This window comes from Tetranychus urticae, chromosome 2, assembly GCF_039701765.1.
Source record: "Tetranychus urticae isolate SD_2017Ah chromosome 2, NJAU_TeUrti_SD_1.0, whole genome shotgun sequence".
Classification (NCBI taxonomy): Eukaryota; Metazoa; Arthropoda; class Arachnida; order Trombidiformes; family Tetranychidae; genus Tetranychus; species Tetranychus urticae.
In genome coordinates, this window is record NC_142959.1 from 8,698,792 (window position 1) to 8,716,511 (window position 17,720).

Genomic DNA, 17,720 nt, shown 5'->3' on the forward strand with positions numbered 1-17,720 from the left:
TGTTCAGAGAAATCCAATATTGAAGCCAAAAAAATGGAACAAGTCGCTCAAAGTGACGTTGTTCAGTTTAATAAATCAAAAATCATTTGTAAAAAGTGTTCCTGTTTAATTCTGAGGCCAAAGCAAGCCAAATTTATCGAGAAAGTATTTTTTAATATTGTTTATCATTGCTCAAAATCTAAAAAATATTTGTTCATTCTCATTATTAATTTGTGTGTCTGCATTCAATTTCAGATTGAACTTCCAGTGGTAACGACTCGAAAAGACGAAGATTGTGTCAAAGAAGTTTTAAACAATCATCTTTTGCATGTCGTTTCACCAATTTCTTTAATTCGTTAATTCTCACGACATGAACCGACATCCATGAATTTCCTATTCAATAAATTTAAGTCAATGGTTTATTCATTTCGCTTCACTGAGAAGTTTAATATCAATCGATCAGTCATTTAAAAGTTAATTGATTTTCAAATCAATTGGTGTCTCATTAAATTGGACTGGCATCGATAGATGCAATTTTATCTTCACCATGTTTTGGTAGATCCTTTCTCTTTTTCGCAAAGTCTTGTGTTTCTCCTGAATATCCAGAAAATGTTTTAGCAAATCCTTGAAATCCATGATAGGTTGAGTTGAAGTCTCTGAAGAGCTAAAAAGTGAAATGATAAAAAGATAAACATTACGTTAGATCAGTACTTTTAGTTAAGCTAATCAATGTTATGTTATGTTAGCTTATACTTAATACTTTGAATATCTATTCATACCTGATTGATCCATTGACTGAAAATATTTTCAAGTTTGGTACACATTGAAGTCTCTTCCTCAAGAGATGGAAAGCATCCGATTGTAGGAGAAGCATCAATAAACCATAAAGACTCTTGACCAGGTCTTCGTTTTTTCCAGTATCCAATAGTTCAAGCCTCAAATCTGTAAATTAGCAATTGGCAATACATTAGAATTAGAATTAGAATTGTGAAAATAAAAAATATTGAAAAACTTACATGCAAAGATTGGAGACTCTATTAATTGTACCAATTGATCAATTTCAGTAAGAAATTGTACAGTAATTTCAAGATCACCGAAAATGGCAATGAGGTCGCGTGCATGTTTATAATTGCGAATTATAATAAACTTGTTACTTAATAAAATCTTCAATTACAAGTTCAGGCAAACTAAAGAAAAAAATAACAAAAATCTTTTAGTCAATGATTCAGATTATATGATAGGAAAACTTACCATTTAAATGAAACTGCAAGAACAGGGACACAACATCCGAATAAATCAATAATTTTCATTGGTAAATCTAATTGACTACTCGATGTATGCAATGAAACACCAACATCAGCAGAACTAACCATTCTTCGGTAATCTTCTGTAGTTAGCCAAGGTAAGATCACCGATACTCTGGTCCAACATCGTTCAGAAATGATTTCTTGATAATAAGTTTTATGAGGACCTTTACCCGTTATAACACAAATTAAATCTGGTAATGAAGTGTTAGCACAACTTTCCTCATCGTAAATATCCAAAGCATTGAGTAAAATTGAAAAGTCTTCATCTTCAGTCCAGCTTGTGCCGGAAATGAGCAAAAAAGGTCGATTTTTCTTTTCAATGATTTCACCATCTTCACATTCGTCTTAAAACTTTGATCCCGAATCATCGCCTGAATTAAATGGAGGAAATATTTGTGCCATTTTTCTTGCAAAATTATACTTATTTCTTGATTCCAATGGTTTAAAACTATCAGGTGATCTATCATAAAACACATCAGCTCTGAAAGAGAATAATTCAATGAGTATAAATTTATAAAATTTAAAATGAAAAACATTCAAAAGAAAAACTTACTCTATGTTCCAAGTTTTCAGAAAACAGTGGTATTCTTTCAAGTTTAGCGCCATTAAATTACACTTTAAAGGTAGGCGCAAGCAGAGGCGCTTGGTCACAATTTACATGCTTTTTCTCAGCACATGTTATTTTTGTAAACATTGTTTCAAAAAACTCTGGTTGTCACTTAAATATAAGTTTAATTTATGTTAATTTGAAAGAATCTGAAAACACAAAACCAGTCACCATGAAAAATCGTTCCTCGAAAAGCATCAGAAGAAAGGTAAGTCTGGTTTTTTTTCTAATCCTCATCTCAATCATACACTTATAATAATTATATCAATATTGAATCTTTTCCATAGGATGCCTTCATCAAAAAAACTAAAGAAAGACGGAAAGTAGAACTCGAAGATGAAATAGATTTGTTATTACCTGGAACAGGTGGTTTCATTGAACCAGATGAAAACGAAAAAACCTATCAAATAAATCAAAAAGAAATCGTTTCCTCTGTGGACATAACCAGTGCTACTAAATGTTTTGAATTAAAATTAATACATGGACCATATGTCATCGATTATTTTAGGAATGGTCGCCAAGTTCTGACTGGCGGTGAAAAGGGTCATGTTGCGGCCATGGATTGGGTGACAAAAAAACTTATTTGTGAATTTAATGTGATGGAATCAGTTCATGCCATAAAATGGTTACATATGCCCAATATTTTTGCTTGTGCCCAGAGAGATTGGGTTCATATTTATGACGACAAAGGAACTGAAATTCACTGTTTAAAAAAACTCTATAAAGTTAACCAAATGGAATTTTTGCCTCATCATTTTTTATTGGTCACAGCTTCAGATCAAGGATTCCTATCTTGGACCGATACATCATATGGAAAATTGATTGCTCAGTTTAGACCAAAAAAAGTGAGAAAAATCATGAGTATGGCTCAAAATTATACAAACGGTGTAATTTTGACTGGCCATTCAAATGGTGTTGTAAACATGTGGACTCCAAACAGCCAAGACCCTGCTATTCAAATGCTCTGTCATTCTGGATCATTAACAGATATTGGTATCACATCTGATGGTACGAGAATGGTGTCATTGGGGACAGACAGAAAGATGAAATTATGGGACATTAGGATGCTGAAACCATTGAAAAGTTATAGTTTAAAATCCATAGGTTCATGTATTGATGTAAGTCAGCGAGATTTGATTGGCGTTAGCACTGGAAATATCGTGCAGATTTTCAAAGATTCTTGGAATACAGAACTAAAGGAGCCTTATTTGCGTAGCAAATCCAATGGATTGATAAAAAGTATAAAATTTTGCAATTTTGAAGATGTATTGGGCATCGGCCATGAAAATGGTTTCTCAAGCATTTTGGTTCCAGGAGCAGGGGAACCTAATTTTGACGCTCTAGAGAGCAATCCATTTATGACGACTTCACAAAGACGAGAAATGGAGGTTAAAATGTTGCTATCAAAAATACCATCTGAATTGATAAATGTGGATCCAGAAATTTTAGGAAAAGTTAACATCAAGCAACTGAAAGAAACAATTGCTTCAAAGAAGAAACTAGGATATGTAAAAGTACCTAAAATTCAATTTAAAGAAAAAAAGAGCATGAAGTCAGTCAAAAAATTCAAATTGAAGAAACAACTTCGCGATGAAGCCCAACGAAACCATATTAAGGGAATGCGAAATGAAAATATTGGTGCTAAAGCTAATTCAATCAAGAAAAGACCAACCAATAGATCAACGTCATCTCGAACATCATCTAAAGGGCTGAAAGTTGTTAATAAATTTTTTGTGCAAAAGGGTTTAAAAAAGGCTAAGAAAAGTAAACCTAAAGAAATTAACATAGATTTTTCTAATGTTTTGGATCGATTTAAACCAAAAACGAAATGAAATAAAAGGAATTAATTTATAAATTATTTTTCATAATCTATTTGATCACTTCAAGTATTATTTGATACTATTTGGTTTGACTACTTTGTTTCATTCAATGTTCCATGAAAATTAATTTCTCGATGATAACAAATTTTTTAGCATATTTTTCAAATCAGTTTGAGGTGGAGTTAACAATTTTTGAAGCATAATAGCCAAGCTGCCTTGCTGGAGTTATGCTTGGGAGAAGCGCTTTATCACCGCATTTGAAATCATTTTAGATCTGTTTAATTGTGACTCACTTGATCTACTCGACTTACCTATTGATACAATAAACTTTTTCCATTCAATTGTATGAAGATATTTTATTTAAAATATATAAAATGAAATATAAGACTTATTTTATCAACTGAACATTGCCTCCGAACTGCCTAGAAATAAGACTCTCGAAATGAAATCTTTTCAACTAAATATTGGTTCGACTTTTTTTGTTCCCACTGAGCTAGTTTAAACTGGACACAGGTTGTTTCTGGTTCCGGTTTTTGTTTTTTAGCGTGAAGTTTTGAATACAAGTTTCAGTTGTGAACAACATTTCTTTGTCAATCTTTTGCTTTCTTCTTTGCTGTAACAAGTTCTTTAAGTAAGTTCATTTTTGCCAGTCAAGTCTTTTCACAGTTAATGCTACAAAACCATTTCTTTCACAGAAAATAAATTTTATTCTTGCCAATGGATAATTCACTGAAAAATATTGAAAAAGATGATAGCTCAGATAAAGGTGAGTCTATTTATTTCATTAACCATGATAATACAGTCATGATAACTTTTCGATAAATTATTTAGTTACCATAAAGGTTAAGGTTGAAAATGATGGATATCATGATATCGTAATAGATTGGTCGGATGGCAGTTCTCCATACAAAGATCAGCAAGTTATTAACCAGGTAAGCCATTTTCTCATGTTTCATCTCAACTTAACTTCAGATTAAACTTGACATTCAATTTTATCTTGACAGCTTTCGACGATAATCGGAATTCCAGTCGAATTAATCTGGCTGACTTGGTTAGTTTATGCGCCTAATAATCATTTTGATTTACATAATATTGAACATAAATCATTCAATCCTCGGTTTTATGAACATGATGCACCTGATGAAGATGAGCCTGATTTAATGCCATATTTCTTCACCAGAGAGAACTGTTTAGGAAGGTTGAATGATGGTGATCGCTTTGTCTTGCAAACTGCTTTGGGTTGGGACCGAGATGCCTGTTTGAATCTATGGATATATTTGTATAGCCTTGACTGTGAGCTTTACAATGAAAACAATTGTACTGACAACTATTGTCATTATTCAAATACGAGAGCTTTTATCGATAGAAGAGTTTCAGTTGCTACAAACACTGAGTTACAAATGATATTACGAGCAAGGTATGCAGAATTACCTACTATTTTAGACGGTGCCTCATCCTTGGAAAGAAGGAGAATCTTGAGAGAGTTGGACATCAAGGCGTTCTTTTGGGGGCAGCATTTTTGTATTAGTAGATCGAGATTCCATGACCGACATGGGTCTCCCTATTCACGAACTCGAGGTTAACTTTTATTGATATTTTATCTTCATGTGAAAATGGACGATTACTCTTGGCTCCAGGAAACGAAACATGGTGCTTATCATAAATAACATGCTCGCCGAAATTCCAATCTCTTATTAATGAAAAAGCAGATTGTAAGCATTGTAATCATGTTTTATGATTTTAAGTATAATATAAATATAAAACATATCACATAATTTTTTCAACTGAATATTGGTTTGACTACTTTGTTCCATTCAATGTCCCATGAAAATTAATTTCTCGATGATAACAGATTTTTATTCATATTTTCAAATCAGTTTGAGGTGGAGTTAACAATTTTTGAAGCATAATTGCCAATTCTTTAGAATCTCTGAGAATTTTTCGATTATTATTATCGAAGTTTATTATCCATTGACCAGTCATTTAACAGTTAATAGATTCGAAAATCAATTGATATCTCATTTAATATGTGGACTGGCAGTCGATGCATGGTATTTTATATTCATTTCTTGTATTTATTGGCCTTTTTATACAACATTTGCGTTTATTTCCGTGCTTCTTATGGTATTATTGGTATTTTGCTACTAAAAATTTTCCACGTCCTTTCAATCATGAGAAAAACAAAATTTTGTCTTTTACTTTTTTTTTGGATTTCTGTACTTCTATTCGTTATCGCTCTTTTTCTTGCGGTATCTGTTCCATTTGCAGGTTTTTTTACTGAATACGAGTCGTCTGATTACCTGAAAACTTTGGGACTTTTCGTTGAAACAATCACCAATGCTGAAAAATTCACCAGTTCAAAGCTAACAGGAATTTACATTGTAGTCAGTGGCTATCTCTTCATGGATGTTTATTTCCAAGCTATTTTTCTGTCCGAATCCGAATTGGAAAGTCCAATTATCAGAGTCACATAACTATTTATACTCTGTTTTTATAAGCATTCATCTGTTGATTAAATAAATTTCATTGATTTGAATCGTCAATTGAATGCGAACAATTTTTGTAGATCTGTTTATTTAGTAGATAGGTATCGAGTCCAAGATCAGATCCCATTTCTTGCCATTTGTTTTTACCGAATGTAAACATTGTTTTTATATTTTATTTTTATGATTGTTACTCATTTTACTGCAAATTGTCTTAAAATTTATTGATTGTCAATAAATTGACCATCAACCAATCAATGGACACTCAGAATATTTTGATATCCACGTAAGTTGAATCATGTTTATTTTATCTTTTCCCTCATATTCACCTAATTTTTTTTCTTATTTTCTTTCTCAGATTAAACTTTGGTAAACCGGAAAATTTGCCATTCGAAGAGGAAGTTTGCCGATATCCTTATTCAATCAAACATTGGCTTCGATATATTAATGCTAAGAAAGATGAAAAGGCTCCATTGGAAGTTGTCAACTTATTATACGAGCGAGCTTTGAAAGAATTACCGGGAAGTTATAAGTTATGGTATGGATACCTGCTTTGGAGGAAAAGAAATTTGGATGGAAAATCAATCGTTGACATTGAATACAAGCAAGTAAACAATTGTTTCGAGAGGAGTTTAGTTTTCATGCACAAAATGCCTCGTATATGGATTGAATACCTGAAATTATTAATGCACCAGCATCTTATAACCAAAACTCGTCGTACATTTGACCGAGCTCTACAAGCATTACCTATTACTCAACACAATCGGATTTGGCCACTTTACTTGGAGTTTGTAAAATCTTATCACATTCCTGAGACAGCTATTAGAGTGTACAAAAGATATCTAAAACTGGCTCCAGAAGATGGTGAAGAGTTCATCGATTATTTGAGAGGAATCGGAAGACTCGATGATGCAGCCCTTAAATTATATGATATTGTCAATGATGATAACTTTATTTCCAAGGAAGGAAAATCAAAGCATCAACTTTGGAACGACTTATGTGAATTGATCTCCAAAAATCCTGATAAAGTTCAATCATTGAATGTCGAAAACATTATAAGAGAAGGAATCAAACAATATAGAGATGAGCAAGGTAAACTTTGGAATGCATATGCCCAATACTTTACACGAAGCGGATTATTTGAAAGAGCTAGAGATATTTACGAAGAAGCGATCTCATCTGTAATGACCATCAAAGATTTTTCACTTGTTTTTGATGCATATTCCCAAAGTGAGGAAAATCTTATTAAAGCTCAGATGGAGAATCAAGACTTAACCGATGATGAGGAGGTTGAATTAGAACTGCGGCTGGCAAAATACGAGTATTTGATTGAGAGGAGGCCGTTGTTGCTGAACAGTGTTGCACTTAAGCAAAATCCTCATAATGTTGAAGAATGGCATAAAAGGGTTAAACTATTGGAAGAAAATCCTTTGGAAGTCATTCGAACTTACATGAATGCTGTTCAAACTGTTGATCCCAAGCAAGCAATTGGAAAAGTACATTCTTTATGGATCGAGTTTGCCAAATTTTATGAAAAAAATGACCAACCGGAAGATGCACGAGAAGTATTCGAGCAAGCTGTCAAAGCATCGTATGCCAGAGTCAATGATTTAGCAACTGTTTGGTGTGAATATGCCGAAATGGAATTAAGAAGTGATAATTTTGAGCAAGCACTGAAGCTCATGCAAAGAGCCACTACAGCTTCCAAAAAGGCTAACTTTTTCGATGAAAATGAACCTGTTCAAAATCGTGTTCACCGTTCTCTCAAACTTTGGTCGATGTATGCTGATCTTGAGGAGAGTTTTGGAACTTTTCAATCAACCAAAGCTGTCTATGATAGAATCATAGATCTAAGAATAACCACTCCACAGATTATAATGAATTACGGTCTATTTTTGGAAGAAAACAATTATTACGAAGAAGCCTTTAAAGCTTATGAAAGAGGAATCAGCTTGTTCAAGTGGCCCATTGTTTACGACCTGTGGAACACCTATTTAACCAAATTTTTACAGCGTTACAAAGGATCGAAATTGGAACGAGCACGAGATTTATTCGAGCAATGTCTAGAGGAATGCCCGAAAAACTTAGCTAAAACATTTTACCTTCTTTATGCAAAGCTAGAAGAAGATTACGGATTGGCAAAACACTCGATGTCCATTTATGAGAGAGCTACCCGAGAAGTCGATTCCAAAAGTCGATTTGAAATGTATAATATTTATATAAAGAAAGCAGCTGAAATGTTCGGGGTAACTTACACAAGACAAATATATGAGAAAGCCATTGAAAATCTCAGTGATAACGAAGCAAGAGAGATGTGTCTTAGATTTGCTGATCTCGAACAAAAATTAGGAGAAATTGATCGAGCACGAGCTATTTACGCTCACTGTAGTCAAATGTCCGATCCTAGAACACAACCAGAATTTTGGGATATTTGGAAGTTATTCGAAACTAAACATGGTAACGAGGATACATTAAGAGAAATGTTACGAATCAAAAGAAGTGTCCAAGCAACTTTCAATACATCAGTAAATTTCATGGCTGCACAAATGATGAGTACAATTAAAGAAAAGACACCAGCTTCAAGTATGGAAGCGATGGAAATGCAGATTGCAGATTCCGATGTTTCTCAAGCTGTGGAAGAAACCGAAAAACGGGCTAAAGTCGTACCTTCCAAAAAAGATATTTCGTTTGTTCGTGCTACAACGAATACTATCATTGATGAGAATCAAGCTCCAGGCACAATTTTCAATCCAGATGAAATTGATATCGAAACAGATGATCTTTGATAAAATTTTTCATTCAAAATATAAAATAAAATATAAGACGCATTTTTTCAACTGAATATTGCCTCTGAACTTCCTAAAAATAAGATTCTTGAAATGAAATCTTTTCAACTAAATATCGACTTCTTTTGTTCCTACTGAGCTAGTTAAAACTTGACACAGGTTGTTTCTGGTTCCGGTTTTTGTCTTTTATGGTAAAGTTTTCAAAATACAAGTTTCAGTTGTGAACAGCATTTCCTTGCCAATCTTTTGCTTTCTTCTTTGCTCTAAGTTCATTTTTGCCAGACAATCCTTTTTCACAGTGAATGCTAAAAAACCATTTCTTTCACCGAAAATAATTTTTATTCCTGCCTATGGATAGTTCACTGAAAAATATTGAAAAAGAGGGTAGCTCAGATAAAGGTGAGTCTATTTATTTAATAAATCATGATAATACAGTGATGTTATTATAACTTTTCGATATATTATTTAGTTACCATAAAGGTTAAGGTTGAAGATGAGGGATATCATGATATCGTAATAGATTGGTCGGATGGAAGTTTTCCATACAAAGATCAGCAAGTTATTAACCAGGTAAGCCATTTTTCTGGTTCATTTCAATTTTGCTTTAGATTAAACTTGACATTAAATTTTATTTTAAACAGCTTGCGTCGATAATCGGAATTCCAGTCGAATACATCTTTATGGCTTTATTGATTTATGCGCCTCATAATCATTTTGATCTACGAAATATTGAACATAGATCATTCGATCCTCGGCTTTGGGATATTGATGCGGATGACCCTGAAGTGTTTGATGAGGACGACAATGCTTTAATGCCATGTCACTTCACTAGAGAGAAATGTTTGGGAAGGTTAAATGATGGTGATCGTTTTGTTATGAGTACTGATTTGTATTTGGGGTCGGATGGCTGTTTCAGTCTACACTTATGGTTGTATAGCCTTGACTGTGAGTTATACAATGAAAACAATTGTACTCATCACTATTGTCATTATTCAAGTACGAGAACTTTTATCGATAGAAAAGTATCAGTTGCTACAAATACTGAGTTACAAATGATATTACGAGCAAGGTATGCAGAATTACCTCATATTGTAGACGATGCTTCATACATTGAAAATCGTTCGCAAAGCATGAGAATAATGAGAGAGTTACACATCAACATGTTCATTTGGGTACGCTGGTGTAGCTCAAACAATGAATCACAATGGGGCTCTCCCTATTCACGAACTCGTGGTTAAATTTTATTGATATTTTATCTTTATGTGAAAATGAAGGATTATTCTTGGCTCCAGGAAACAAAGCATGTTACTTATCATCAATGACTTGTTCGCCACAATTCCAATCTCTTATTAATGTAAAAGCAGATTGAAGTAATCATTGTAATCATTTCAGATGATTTAAAGTAAAATAACAATTTACATCATGTAACATATCACAATTTTTTCAACTAAATCTTGGTTTGACTATTTTGTTCTATTCGATGTCCCATGAAAATTGTAATCTTCAATAACAAGTTCATTCAAACTTAGAAAAAGTGTCTCTTGGTGTCAAAAATACATGGAAAGAATGAAAAAAATAAAAGAAAGGAAAGCCAAGCCAAGCCTGTGCTAGACAAAGAAAATTTTAATCAAAACAAATCAGCTAGTAATTTTCAACTAATATTCATATTTCAATTGTACTATAAATACATCATAAACATTGCACTATTCAAGTGTTAAATATTTCTCATAAATATCTTGGAATAATTCTTTACAATTAATTACAGCCTTTAACTCAGTACACAATAAGAACACACCCGATGTTTTTCGGTGTAAAGAGTAAGTTTCTTCAGGCGGAGGGGTGAGTCTATGTTGTAGCATAACGGGTATAAGTTCATTTATACGACGAGTTGTGTCCTGAGCACCAAAATCATAATCACCTTCAGTAGCAAAAGCTTGTCCTAAAATCATTACTGCATCAACATGAGCTTTCTCCATAATTTTTGATTCATATCCAGTCAGGAAACCTAAATTAATTGAAGAGCGCAAAACACCTTCACGGTCCTGTAAAGCAGCAGCATGAATAATTTTCATGTAATTATCAACAAACTCTTACGAGAACTCTCGTGTTGCTCCAAAATCAAGCAAATTTATAGTAAGTAGTTCTAGTAGTGATATTCTAGATGAAGGAACTTTACTTTCCTTGGATCTGTTACTTAGAGATTGAGTCTCTGGTAATTTTATGTTCAATCTCTTATCTTCTGGAAGTTTAAGTGGTTTGAGTTTAGATCTCTGAACATTTATTTCGACGGTTTTTTCGCCTTTTATATCAGCTGAGGACTCATTAGAATTATTTACAGTGCTATTTGATTCAGTTAAATCAGGCAAATGGTTGCTTGTTGTTTTGTTGGATTCTAATTCTAGAACGGAATTTCCACTAACATTCAAACCGATTTTAGCAATTTTTTCAATTCCTTTGACTACACTTGTTCCTTTACCGATGAGTTCACTCAACTTGGGCGGTTTGGGCAGCTTTTTTGATTGAGGCAAGACTTCATTTAACTTGAACTTGCCTCAAAGGCATTGTTAGTAACACGATTTTGAAGTACCCAAAGAAGGTGACGAGGAACATCTTCATTCCCTCGTAAGCCAAGAACTATTTTAGTGAATGATTACTATTTTTAAGAAAATATAGAAACACTTGATTATTCTTATTAAAAGACATTAGATAATTGAGAAACAACACAGATACAAAAAAACATAAACATTGAAATAAAATGTAAACAAAAGACCGAATCAATCGATATATCGACATTTTCTCGATATGAGCAGATATCAGATAACCAAATGTAAACATTGTTTTATATCTTATTTTTATGATTGTTACTCATTTTACTGCAAATTGTCTTAAAACTTATTGAATGTCAATAAATTGACCATCAACCAATCAATGGACTCTCAGAATATTTTGTTATCCACGTAAGTTGAATCATGTTTATTTCATCTTTTCCCTCATATTCACCTAATTTTTTTTCTTATTTTCTTTCTCAGATTAAACTTTGGTAAACCGGAAAATTTGCCATTCGAAGAGGAAGTTTGCCGATATCCTTATTCAATCAAACATTGGCTTCGATATATTAGTGCTAAGAAAGATGAAAAGGCTCCATTGGAAGTTGTCAACTTATTATACGAACGAGCTTTGAAAGAATTACCGGGAAGTTATAAGTTATGGTAAGGATACCTGCTTTGGAGGAAAAGAAATTTGGATGGAAAATCAATCGTTGACATTGAATACAAGCAAGTAAACAATTGTTTCGAGAGGAGTTTAGTTTTCATGCACAAAATGCCTCGTATATGGATTGAATACCTGAAATTATTAATGCACCAGCATCTTATAACCAAAACTCGTCGTACATTTGACCGAGCTCTACAAGCATTACCTATTACTCAACACAATCGGATTTGGCCACTTTACTTGGAGTTTGTAAAATCTTATCACATTCCTGAGACAGCTATTAGAGTGTACAAAAGATATCTGAAACTGGCTCCAGAAGATGGTGAAGAGTTCATCGATTATTTGAGAGGAATCGGAAGACTCGATGATGCAGCCCTTAAATTATATGATATTGTCAATGATGACAACTTTATTTCCAAGGAAGGAAAATCAAAGCATCAACTTTGGAACGACTTATGTGAATTGATCTCCAAAAATCCTGATAAAGTTCAATCATTGAATGTCGAAAACATTATAAGAGAAGGAATCAAACAATATAGAGATGAGCAAGGTAAACTTTGGAATGCATATGCCCAATACTTTACACGAAGCGGATTATTTGAAAGAGCTAGAGATATTTACGAAGAAGCGATCTCATCTGTAATGACCATCAAAGATTTTTCACTTGTTTTTGATGCATATTCCCAAAGTGAGGAAAATCTTATTAAAGCTCAGATGGAGAATCAAGACTTAACTGATGATGAGGAGGTTGAATTAGAACTGCGGCTGGCAAAATACGAGTATTTGATTGAGAGGAGGCCGTTGTTGCTGAACAGTGTTGCACTTAAGCAAAATCCTCATAATGTTGAAGAATGGCATAAAAAGGTTAAATTATTAGAAGAAAATCCTTTGGAAGTCATTCGAACTTACATGAATGCTGTTCAAACTGTTGATCCCAAGCAAGCAATTGGAAAAGTACATTCTTTATGGATCGAGTTTGCCTAATTTTATGAAAAAAATGACCAACCAGAAGATGCACGAGAAGTATTCGAGCAAGCTGTCAAAGCATCGTATGCCAGAGTCAATGATTTAGCAACTGTTTGGTGTGAATATGCCGAAATGGAATTAAGGAGTGATAATTTTGAGCAAACAATTATTATGAAGAAGCCTTTATTTTTTACAGTCGATGTCCATTTATGTTGGTGGATTTACTTTTTTTGTTGGATCGACGAGGAAATTAAAACTTGGGGTTTTACTAGGATATATGGTGACTTCATAGGGTCTGCGTCTTTGAAAATAGCCAAGTATTGTAGGCCAATAGGTTGTGATGTTATCAACACGATAGCCTCTGCCACTTGTTCCAGTGAGTTCTTGTAGCATGGCATCGAAGTCCTCCTTGGAACAATTGTGTACATCATATTGGCGGTTGTTTCGAGATCCATTACTTTGAACATAAAAAAAATCAACTATATTAACCATTTTAGACTAACGTACTATAAGCACAAGTGAATTATGCAAAGATTAATTTCAAATAGACAATGTCAAGCATTGTTACAATTATTGCAAAATCTTGCAACTTCATTTTTTTAAGCAAAAGTGATTTTATCCAATCAAAGCAAAGCAAAAACTTAGCTAAAACATTTTACCTTCTTTATGCAAAGCTAGAAGAAGATTACGGATTGGCGAAACATTCGATGTCCATTTATGAGAGAGCAACTCGAGAAGTCGATTCCAAAAGTCGATTTGAAATGTATAATATTTATATAAAGAAAGCAGCTGAAATGTTCGGGGTAACTTACACAAGACAAATATATGAGAAAGCCATTGAAAATCTCAGTGATAACGAAGCAAGAGAGATGTGTCTTAGATTTGCTGATCTCGAACAAAAATTAGGAGAAATTGATCGAGCACGAGCTATTTACGCTCACTGTAGTCAAATGTCCGATCCTAGAACACAACCAGAATTTTGGGATATTTGGAAGTTATTCGAAACTAAACATGGTAACGAGGATACATTAAGAGAAATGTTACGAATCAAGAGAAGTGTCCAAGCAACTTTCAATACATCAGTAAATTTCATGGCTGCACAAATGATGAGTACAATTAAAGAAAAGACACCAGCTTCAAGTATGGAAGCGATGGAAATGCAGATTGCAGATTCCGATGTTTCTCAAGCTGTGGAAGAAACCGAAAAACGGGCTAAAGTCGTACCTTCCAAAAAAGATATTTCGTTTGTTCGTGCTACAACTAATACTATTATTGATGAGAATCAAGCTCCAGACACAATTTTCAATCCTGATGAAATTGATATCGATGATCTTTAGTATCGGTATAAAGTAAATATTTCTCTCAAAATAAGACGATTTTTTGTAAATTTTCCCAATCATTAAAAGTAAATTTGATTCAAAAAGCACCCATTCATATTTTATTTATGTATAAGTTGAAGCTGATTATATTCGGTAAATATGGTTGAGAACTCTACTGACCTTTGTTGCAATTCAACATTCATGTGACATCCAAATCTGTCAACAATTGACTTTATCTTAGGGTTACAATTAGGATATCTTGTAGGATATATCATTTCTAGATGATAACAGATTTGCAAGCATATTTTTCCAATCAGTTTGAGGTTGAGGCAACAATTTTTGAAGCATTGTTTCTTTCTATTAGTAACTATCTGTTAAAACAAAGATAAACGTAAAACATGGACTGAAGATGAATTGAAAATGATCAGAGAATCAATATTATTTACATTGGAAATATCCGAAATAGTGGCAGTTTCTCAGAATAATCACTTAAATTGACTCTGACAATTACTTTGATATCAACTAGTCGAGACAAGTATCTGAATAGCAACATTTAAATTCACCTGTCAACTCACAGACCATTTCTATCAAGTAAATAACCAATGAACTAAAATATTAGCAATCTGTTCAACCATTATTTGTGCCAAGATTCAATGATTACTTCAGTTGTCACATAAATCAAAATTGGGGCAAACAAATGTCCTACTAAAATGAGTGAAAAGTAAATTAGTTGAAATCAAGTTGAAAATCTGTGATAAGCCAATAGTTTTTGCATTATGATGACATTCACTCAACTCTCAACCCGAAAAATTGACCTTACTTTGCTTAAAATTTGCCTGACTGTCCATAGATATTATCTAGACCAAAGTGAACTGAATATTCAAAAGAAAGTCCAAAATGACGATAAACAATTTAAACTTCAGGTAAAACTTGGATGACTCTGAAAATCTAAAGTTAGGGTCATTTAAAGATCTGGTAATCTGTTTAAAAAACCTGAGATTAGGCAAAACTGGTTAACTTCGTCTCAGGATTTTTTGAAACGTCTTATTATTTGCATTGGTCATTTTGTGTGTTTGTTTGAATCAATTTTTTTAAAGCTGTAATGGCCAACAAATGTTTCTCTGTTTTCTTGATCATCTTTATTTTTCAATTTTGTGCCTCTCGAGCTCATCACATTCAGAGTAATAAAGTGACCGCGTTGAACACATCGTTATTGAACCGTGAATCAAGCTTGACGAATTTTAATGCTGATGGATTAGCAATTAAAACTAATGAATATGGTAAGCTAGTTCTTAACACGATTCTAGAGTTTGCTGGAAAGTTAAACTCAAATGTGGATCAATCATGGCGTAACATCTTTTCAAAGTCCATTCTTGAAGGAATAAAATCACGAAAGGTCCGAGAAACAGTTTCATCGCCTAAAATTGGTGAAAGAATACTTACAGCTATGGATCAACTCAACTGGGGATCATTACTTCTTAAACTGATCAAAACCGTGGTCGAGTTTATGATTGACGTTCTTGCTGGAGTTATGCTTGGGAAAAGCGCTTTATCACCGCCTTTGAAATCATTTTAGATATGTTTAATTGTGATTCACTTGCTCTACTCGACTTACCTATTGATACAATAAACTTTTTCCATTCAATTGTATGAAGATATTTTATTTAAAATATATAAAATAAAATATAAGACTTATTTTTTCAACTTAATATTGCTTCCGAACTACCTAAAAACAAGACTCTTGAAATGAAATCTTTTCAACTGAATATTGCTTCGAATTCTTTTGTTCCCACTGAGCTAGTTTAAACTGGACACTTGTTTCTGGTTCCGGTTTTTGTTTTTTAGGGTGAAGTTTTGAATTCAAGTTTCAGTTGTGGTCAACATCTCTTTGGGAATCTTTTGTTTTCTTCTTTGCTTCAAGTTCATTTTTGCCAGTCAAGTCTTTTCACAGTTAATGCTTCAAAACCATTTCTTTCACAAAAGATAATTTTTATTCCTGCCAATGGATAATTCACTGAAAAATATTGAAAAAAAGGATAACTTAAATAAAGGTGAGTCTATTTATTTAATAAATCATGATAATACAGTGATGTTATTATAACTTTTCGATATATTATTTAGTTACCATAAAGGTTAAGGTTGAAAATGAGGGATATCATGATATAGTAATAGATTGGTCGGATGAAAGGTTTCCATACAAAGATCAGCAAGTTATTAACCAGGTAAGCCATTTTCTTATGTTTCATTTCAATTTTGCTCAGATTAAATTTGACATTCAATTTTATCTTGACAGCTTTCGACGATAATCGGAATTCCAGTCGAATTGATCAGGCTGACTTGGTTAGTTTATGCGCCTAATAATCATTTTCATTTACGAAATATTGAAAATAAATCATTCAATCCCCGTTTTTTTGAGCCTGTTGAGCCTGATGAGGATGACCTTGATATAATGCCATATCTCTTCACCAGAGAGAACTGTTTGGGAAGGTTGAATGATGGTGATCGTTTTGTCTTGAGTTCTTATTTGGAGCCGGAGGGCAATTGTTTCGATATGTCCATATGGTTGTATAGCCTTGACTGTGAGCTTTACAATGAAAATAATTGTACTGAGAACTATTGTCATTATTCAAATACGAGAGCTTTTATCGATAGAAAATTATCAGTTGCTACAAACACTGAGTTACACAATATATTACGAGCAAGGTATGCAGAATTACCTGATATTGGTGACAATGCTTTATTCGAGGAAAATTATTTGCAAAGAAGGAGAATCTGGAGAGAGTTGGACGTTAAGGTGTTCTTTTGGGGGCAGCCGTGTATTAGTAGATCGAGATTCAATGTCCGACTTGGGTCTCCCTATTCACGAACTCGAGGCTAACTTTTATTGATATTTTATCTTTATGTGAAAATGCTTGATGATTCTTGGTTTCAGGAAACAAAGAATGTTGTTGATCATCAATGACATGTTCGCCGAAATTCCAATCTCTTATTAATGAACAAGCAGTTTGAAGTAATCATTGTAATCATTTTAGATGATTTAAAGTAAAATACAAATTTATATCATAAAACATATCACATATTTTTTCAACTAAATATTGGTTTGACTACTTTGTTCCATTCGATGTCCCATGAAAATTGTAATCTTCAATAACAAGTTCATTCAAACTTAAGAAAAAGTTTCTCTTAGTGTCCAAAATACATGGAAATAATGAAAAAATTAGTATAAATGCACTTACTGTA

At 33.1% G+C, this 17,720-nt stretch overlaps 6 protein-coding genes, 1 long non-coding RNA gene and 1 pseudogene across 8 annotated transcripts; 6 read left to right on the forward strand and 2 right to left on the reverse strand.

The window, feature by feature from the left end:
- Positions 1-460: 460 nt before the first annotated feature.
- LOC112539467 (uncharacterized) lies at positions 461-1,951 on the reverse strand. The gene is made up of 5 exons (XR_003083334.2): positions 1,840-1,951; positions 1,231-1,767; positions 996-1,166; positions 759-921; positions 461-643 (listed from the first exon to the last, which is right to left on the reverse strand). It is a non-coding gene; the product is annotated as an uncharacterized LOC112539467 (long non-coding RNA).
- Positions 1,952-1,960: 9 nt separating this feature from the next.
- Positions 1,961-3,751, forward strand: LOC107367868 (WD repeat-containing protein 46-like). Its single transcript, XM_015935620.3, has 2 exons — positions 1,961-2,101; positions 2,181-3,751. The coding sequence occupies exons 1-2, from the start codon at positions 2,066-2,068 to the stop codon at positions 3,723-3,725; spliced, it is 1,581 nt and encodes a 526-aa protein (XP_015791106.1). The 5' UTR covers positions 1,961-2,065; the 3' UTR covers positions 3,726-3,751.
- Positions 3,752-4,338: 587 nt separating this feature from the next.
- On the forward strand, positions 4,339-5,499 carry LOC107367799 (uncharacterized). The gene is made up of 3 exons (XM_015935546.3): positions 4,339-4,479; positions 4,545-4,645; positions 4,718-5,499. Exons 1-3 carry the CDS (start codon positions 4,431-4,433, stop codon positions 5,294-5,296), a joined length of 729 nt encoding a protein of 242 aa, XP_015791032.1. The 5' UTR covers positions 4,339-4,430; the 3' UTR covers positions 5,297-5,499.
- An 842-nt stretch (positions 5,500-6,341) lies between these two features.
- Positions 6,342-9,038, forward strand: fand (Pre-mRNA-splicing factor SYF1 fand). The gene is made up of 2 exons (XM_015935617.3): positions 6,342-6,482; positions 6,555-9,038. Exons 1-2 carry the CDS (start codon positions 6,454-6,456, stop codon positions 8,980-8,982), a joined length of 2,457 nt encoding a protein of 818 aa, XP_015791103.1. The 5' UTR covers positions 6,342-6,453; the 3' UTR covers positions 8,983-9,038.
- On the forward strand, positions 9,034-10,405 carry LOC107367874 (uncharacterized). Its single transcript, XM_015935628.3, has 3 exons — positions 9,034-9,381; positions 9,452-9,552; positions 9,624-10,405. Exons 1-3 carry the CDS (start codon positions 9,333-9,335, stop codon positions 10,218-10,220), a joined length of 747 nt encoding a protein of 248 aa, XP_015791114.1. The 5' UTR covers positions 9,034-9,332; the 3' UTR covers positions 10,221-10,405.
- A 280-nt stretch (positions 10,406-10,685) lies between these two features.
- Positions 10,686-11,054, reverse strand: LOC149093822 (atypical kinase COQ8A, mitochondrial-like). The gene has a single exon (XM_089267009.1). The coding sequence runs from the start codon at positions 11,052-11,054 to the stop codon at positions 10,686-10,688; it is 369 nt and encodes a 122-aa protein (XP_089123135.1).
- Positions 11,055-11,804: 750 nt separating this feature from the next.
- LOC107367798 (pre-mRNA-splicing factor syf1 homolog pseudogene) lies at positions 11,805-14,584 on the forward strand (annotated as a pseudogene). Its single transcript, XR_016198344.1, has 3 exons — positions 11,805-11,939; positions 12,012-13,548; positions 13,710-14,584. The product of XR_016198344.1 is annotated as a pre-mRNA-splicing factor syf1 homolog pseudogene (transcript).
- A 1,686-nt stretch (positions 14,585-16,270) lies between these two features.
- LOC107367875 (uncharacterized) lies at positions 16,271-17,573 on the forward strand. The gene is made up of 3 exons (XM_015935629.3): positions 16,271-16,531; positions 16,602-16,702; positions 16,774-17,573. The coding sequence occupies exons 1-3, from the start codon at positions 16,483-16,485 to the stop codon at positions 17,356-17,358; spliced, it is 735 nt and encodes a 244-aa protein (XP_015791115.1). The 5' UTR covers positions 16,271-16,482; the 3' UTR covers positions 17,359-17,573.
- The last annotated feature ends 147 nt before the right edge of the window (positions 17,574-17,720 follow it).